We start from the raw sequence: 6000 nt of genomic DNA, 5'->3' as shown, positions 1-6000 counted from the left end.
GCTGTTGCCACTGGGGGTTTAATGGATTCGCCCAACCTCAGCAACAATCTCTTCCCCCCACAATGGTGTCTCCCCCTCTTTCCATAGTCCCTCTCACTTGCAGTACTGCCTGGGCCCCTGTTCTCCAACCACCCCACAGTCTCCTGTGCAGTAGCCTTGTGGATCCCACCCCCATGTTGCAGGTGGGGAACCAAGGCACATGGGAGGCAAGTCTTGTCCACACAGAAAGACTAATCCGGATTAACTGCAGGTGCACAGTTAAACTGGATCAGCAAAAAGGCGGGTCCCACAGATTCACCCTCCCAAACCGGTATTAAACCGAAGTAAGACCAGGTAGGCGCATCCACACAGGGTCCTACTACTCCGGATTAACATCACCCACCCCACCAGGCCCGGGCCGCCTCAGTCCCCACGTTCCGTCCACACGTGCCCTGAAAGACCCCGCCCCGCGGCTCTCCGCCAATCCGCGTGTCCGTTATGTGTTTAAATCCGCCCCCATACCACTCCGCCAATCCGTTTGGCCGTTCTGGACATGATCCCGCCCCTTTCCCCTCCACCAATTCGAAGGGCCGTCCGGAGGTGACACCGCCCCACACCTTTCACAATCACCAATCAACCGAGGTCGCCACTATTGATCCCGCCCTAAATCCCATCTCTCCGCCAATCATTTAACCCAATTTAGCCTACGTCACATCCGCGCTGCGGCTTCAGAATTCCCGCCCCGCCTCCCGCCCGGCCCCGTAGCCAATGAGACACGAGCTGGACGCTGATTGGCCCTAGCGCTCGCCGGCGCAGGCCTGGCCCGCTCGCTGCGGACTCGGCGCGGAGCGGCGTAGGGGACCCCAGTGCTGTCCCCGCGGGGGTGAGTTCGGTTCCCCGGCCCCGCGCAGGCCGCGCGGCCCCACCCCCGGCCCATGCCCGGCAGCCTCCCCCCGGGGTCGGTCCTCCCGGCCTCGCTCGGGTCACCGGGACCTTCAGGAGCAGGCGGCTGCGCATGCGCACGGCAGCTGAGCGGGGCTCGGCCTCTGCTCCTGCTGGGCGGGGCAGGACGCCTGGGTCCCCTTGGCTCGGGGCTGCCTGCCAGACCCCTAGGTCACTCGGCCCCTCCCTGTCCCGGATGCCTGGGTCCCTGTCCCGGAGCAGGGGAGTGCAGGACCCCCGTGGGAAAGTGCCCTGTACTATGGCCCTCGGACGCCTGGGTCCCGTCCCTGGAGAGGGGAGCTGCAGGACCCCCGTGGGAAAGTGCCCTGTACTATGGCCCTCGGATGCCTGGGTCCCGTCCCTGCAGAGGGGAGCTGCAGGACCCCCGTGGGAAAGTGCCCTGTACTATGGCCCTCGGACGCCTGGGTCCCATCCCTGGAGAGGGGAGCTGCAGGACCCCCGTGGGAAAGTGCCCTGTACTATGGCCCTCGGACGCCTGGGTCCCGTCCCTGGAGAGGGGAGCTGCAGGACCCCCGTGGGAAAGTGCCCTGTACTATGGCCCTCGGACGCCTGGGTCCCGTCCCTGGAGAGGGGAGCTGCAGGACCCCCGTGGGAAAGTGCCCTGTACTATGGCCCTCGGATGCCTGGGTCCCGTCCCTGCAGAGGGGAGCTGCAGGACCCCCGTGGGAAAGTGCCCTGTACTATGGCCCTCGGACGCCTGGGTCCCATCCCTGGAGAGGGGAGCTGCAGGACCCCCGTTGGAAAGTGCCCTGTACTATGGCCCCCGGACGCCTGAGTCCCATCCCTGGAGAGGGGAGCTGCAGGACCCCCGTGGGAAAGTGCCCTGTACTATGGCCCTCGGACGCCTGGGTCCCGTCCCTGCAGAGGGGAGCTGCAGTACCCCCGTGGGAAAGTGCCCTGTACTATGGCCCTTGGACGCCTGGGTCCCGTCCCTGGAGAGGGGAGCTGCAGGACCCCCGTGGGAAAGTGCCCTGTACTATGGCCCCCGGACGCCTGGGTCCCATCCCTGGAGAGGGGAGCTGCAGGACACCCATGGGAAAGTGCCCTGTACTATGGCCCTCAGGCGCCTGGGTCCCGTCCCTGGAGAGGGGAGCTGCAGGACCCCCGTGGGAAAGTGCCCTGTACTATGGCCCCTGGACGTCTGGGTCCCATCGCTGGAGAGGGGAGCTGCAGGACCCCTGTGGGAAAGTGCCCTGTACTATGGCCCTTGGACGCCTGGGTCCCATCCCTGGAGAGGGGAGCTGCAGGACCCCCGTGGGAAAGTGCTCTGTACTATGGCCCCTGGACGCCTGGGTCCCATCGCTGGAGAGGGGAGCTGCAGGACCCCCATGGGAAAGTGCCCTGTACTATGGCCCTCGGACGCCTGGGTCCCATCCCTGGAGAGGGGAGCTGCAGGATCTCCGTGGGAAAGTGCCCTGCACTACGGCCCCCGAACACCTGGGTCCCATCCCTGGAGAGGGGAGCTGCAGGACCCCTATGGAAAAGTGCCCTGTACTGCCATCCCCAAGTCCTATCTGCAGGGTGTGCTGTGCTGGGTTCAGGGGCTGGCGGGTGGGGCTGGCCTGTACTGGGTAGGTGCCAGGCTGAGTGTATGAGTTGACACTGTCTTCTCCTTTGTGCTGCAGGATTGCCCTGGGCTCAGCATGGCGGCGCTGCGGATGATATGCCGAGCTTCCTGCACAGGTAAGGACTGCAGTGGCAGGGAGACCCACCAGCTCCCCCACACTGTAGGGCTGTCGGCTGAGTCTTCTTTCCCTCTGCTGTCCCATAGAGCTGGAAGCATTCTCTAACCTTTTCTCCTTGATTCCCCAGGGACACCACCCTGCCTGAGTCTCACGCGGCTGCTCAGTGTTACAGCCTCGAGAAAGTCCTACAGTAAGTACTGCCTCTGGCCTCCCCAAGGCTGCCCCAGAGCTCTCCTTGGGGGCACAGCATCCAGAACCCATTCTGGAGGGCATGGAGTCTAGTCTGGTTCTCCTGCCCCCCCCAGGGGGCTGCACCCAGAGTCCCTTCCACCAAGGTGTGCACAATCCAAGTTAAATCTCTTCCAGCCCCCAAGTTCCCATAGAGTCCCTTTCAGGTGCTGTCGGGCACTGTATCCAGAGGATGGGTGCCTGTCCCAGCTCCTTCATGTTGGTCTGTGTAGGGCGGTGATGGTTTATGTCTGCCCTACAGAATATGTGAATGTACAGGAGGAGAAATCGGACATGAAATCCATCACGGACCGGGCTGCTCAAACCCTCTTGTGGACAGAGCTCATTCGAGGTGAGCCCCGGGTTCTGTCAGGTTGGGCTGTGATGGCAGGACCTGGAATGGGATGGTTGTGGTGGGACCTGGATTGAGAATGGGGGGAAGGTGATCTGTGAACAGTTACAAAGCAGACTGTGAAGAGTTACAAAGGTGGTCTGTGAGGGTCTGATAGGCATGGATGCTTCCCTGTGCCAGTGAGATTGCAGTGGGGGGAGGGGGTCCCCACATGGAGATGGTGTAGGGTCTGAGTGATGCTTAGTGTCTTTGCTGTTCCTCACTGGATTCTAACCTTCCCTGGCTCCTCCTCTAGGTCTGGGTATGACCCTGAGTTACCTCTTCCGGGAACCTGCCACCATCAACTACCCCTTTGAGAAGGGCCCCCTGAGCCCGCGTTTCCGGGGGGAGCATGCCCTGCGCCGCTATCCGTCTGGAGAGGAGCGGTGCATCGCCTGCAAGCTCTGTGAGGCTGTGTGCCCTGCTCAGGTGAGCCTCCCCCTTGCCCCAGGGGTTGCCCATGTGGGGTTGCACCACCCAGCCCCAGAGCCCCTCTCTGATGCTTATCTCTGGCATGGTGCATCCCAGGTAAGCAACTCTTGTGTGGTGAGGTCCCTTGGTCTCTGTTCGCTAGGATCTTGTCCCCAGAGGGCCTTGGTTTGGTCCCCTGTGGGTGCCTGTTGCCCAGCTTGGACACCCATGCCTCAAAAGGCTCCCTCCCAGCTGGGTGCCCTGTGTTTGGGGCTGTGAGAGCTGCATTGGCGCTAGGAGGGAGAGGTGCTGGTGGGCACGGGTGCTGACACAGCTGAATGACCGTGTTTTCCCCTCCCCTGCCAGGCGATCACTATTGAGGCCGAGCCACGTGCTGATGGCAGCCGCCGAACCACCCGCTATGACATCGACATGACTAAGTGCATTTACTGCGGGTTCTGCCAGGAGGCCTGCCCTGTGGATGCCATCGTGGAGGTGAATGCGACTGGCTGTGTGTGGGGCTGGTGTCCGGGGGAGCCAAGCATGCAATCTCTCCCCAGACCTGCCTTCATACACCTTGGCCTCTGAAGGTCTCTGTATGGCAGTGGGGAGGTCCTGGTGGGTCTCTGCACTGGGCAAGGGCGCAGTGCAGAGACCCGTCCATGAGTCTCTGTCTTGGAGGTGAGGCCCTGCTGGCAGGTTGGCCCTGGTGGCAACTGTCTGCTCTCCTGGTCTCTGCAGGGCCCCAACTTTGAGTTCTCCACCGAGACGCACGAGGAGCTGCTGTACAACAAGGAGAAACTGCTCAACAACGGTGACAAGTGGGAGGCCGAGATCGCGGCCAACATCGAAGCTGACTACCTGTACCGGTGACGGCTGGGCCCCTCACACTGCCCAGCCTGCTTCCTAGACCCCCCTCTGCAATAAAGGGCCTACACCCAGGTCCACAGCTCCTCTGCGCCTGCCTTGGGGGAGAATGGGGCTTCAGGGTGTGGGGTGCAGGGGGGAGGGAGGGAGTGGGTGAGTAGGGGGCATGTGACCCAGGCTCTTAGAGCCTCTCTCGTCTAGTAACCCCTCGCGCAGGGGCTCTCACTCCTGTATGTTTGTATGGGGGGTGGGAAAACTGAGGCCCTGAGCAGGGGAGGGGACTCTGCTTAAGGAACTGGCATGCAGGGACACGTGACCCCTGCTGCTGTCCCAATGCTACATGACACATTGGGTCTGTAACTGGCTTTTGCTCATTCCCGGTGCCGGCGAGAACTGTGGGTAACACTGCTCAGGGGGGAAGAGCGGCTGGACCTTCACGCCAGTTAGACTACTGTTTGGTGGGGGAGGACATCCACCCACCCCCGGCTCCAGGGAGAGGAGCCAATGACAGAGTCAGGGTTGGTGCCCAGCCCTGCTGTTCCAGTACTGCCCCTCCCTGCCCTGGTGCATGAGAAAGAGGCTTAGGCAGGATGGGGGAACTCTGCCAACCACTGAGCCAGGCAGCGGTGTGTCCCTGCCTCCTTTTGGCCCTGGTTCTGTCTTGTGCTGCTACTATCTCTTGTCCTCGCTGAGCTGGACTCAGGGGCAGTTCCCCACAGCCCTGCTGACTCCTGCACTTGGGTGAGTGGTGACCAGACATATACTCCCCTGAGATAGCTCTTGCAGTCCAGAAGAGATGAGGTCTAGTCCCCTTTGACAGTGTCTGTCTTGGCTCATGAGTGGCCCCCAGGAGCCTGGGGTGTCAAGGTGTCCTGCAGTGGCTGAGCAGCATGAGTACCAACCTCAGGGCAGGCTGTTAAGAGGCAGGGTGCAAACCCCAAACTAGCTGGGGGTTCTGGATTTAGATTTCACCTGTCAAGTGTGAATGTCTCAGGCATTATAACAGTCTAGCCAGGGAGTCTCAGAGCAGCATAGCAAAGGGGAATGTCTATCTTGCCACCTAGGTAAGGTTGCCTGGGTGATAGATGGTCCCTTACACCAAAGATCACAACAATATTCAGGTTTCTTCCAGTCTGACGATCAGGACAACTGCACCTTAGATCTCACACCAAAGACAAGGCTTGTAGTCAGCCCTACTGAAAAACTATCTAAAGATTTATTAACTAGGCAAAGGAAATAGTGAAAGGAGGTAAACATACACCCAGAGGTGTTACAGCCTTAAGTTTCAAAAGGTAATAGAAGCTTCTCTAATAAGCAAGCTCTCTCTGTCGTTTAGGGCTAACCTAGGCCAAGCATGGGGGGTCTTTCACTTATGCTTGGCAGTCTTTGCCCTTCAGACTCCGAGCAGCATGAAACAGTTTCTTGTTGTCGAGGGCCTTTTATTCCTTCCCCCGGCCCTGCTTCCAGTTCCAAATT

At 60.7% G+C, this 6000-nt stretch overlaps 1 protein-coding gene across 4 annotated transcripts; it reads left to right on the top strand.

The window, feature by feature from the left end:
* Nucleotides 1-757: 757 nt before the first annotated feature.
* On the top strand, nucleotides 758-4607 carry LOC115651066 (NADH dehydrogenase [ubiquinone] iron-sulfur protein 8, mitochondrial-like). 4 transcript variants are annotated; one of them, XM_030561924.1, is made up of 7 exons: nucleotides 758-862; nucleotides 2568-2625; nucleotides 2755-2817; nucleotides 3118-3207; nucleotides 3503-3675; nucleotides 4024-4152; nucleotides 4399-4607. In XM_030561924.1, exons 2-7 carry the CDS (start codon nucleotides 2586-2588, stop codon nucleotides 4528-4530), a joined length of 627 nt encoding a protein of 208 aa, XP_030417784.1. In that variant the 5' UTR covers nucleotides 758-862; nucleotides 2568-2585; the 3' UTR covers nucleotides 4531-4607. The 4 variants fall into 4 exon arrangements, with proteins under 4 accessions (XP_030417784.1, XP_030417785.1, XP_030417782.1 ...); XM_030561925.1 differs by lacking the exon at nucleotides 758-862 and adding an exon at nucleotides 1028-1092; XM_030561922.1 differs by lacking the exon at nucleotides 758-862 and adding an exon at nucleotides 2054-2200.
* The last annotated feature ends 1393 nt before the right edge of the window (nucleotides 4608-6000 follow it).

The sequence above is a fragment of the Gopherus evgoodei genome, chromosome 4, assembly GCF_007399415.2.
Source record: "Gopherus evgoodei ecotype Sinaloan lineage chromosome 4, rGopEvg1_v1.p, whole genome shotgun sequence".
In the NCBI taxonomy this organism is placed as follows: Eukaryota; Metazoa; Chordata; order Testudines; family Testudinidae; genus Gopherus; species Gopherus evgoodei.
The sequence above is the reverse complement of the archived record's forward strand: the minus strand, read 5'-3'. Positions and strand labels throughout refer to the sequence as shown.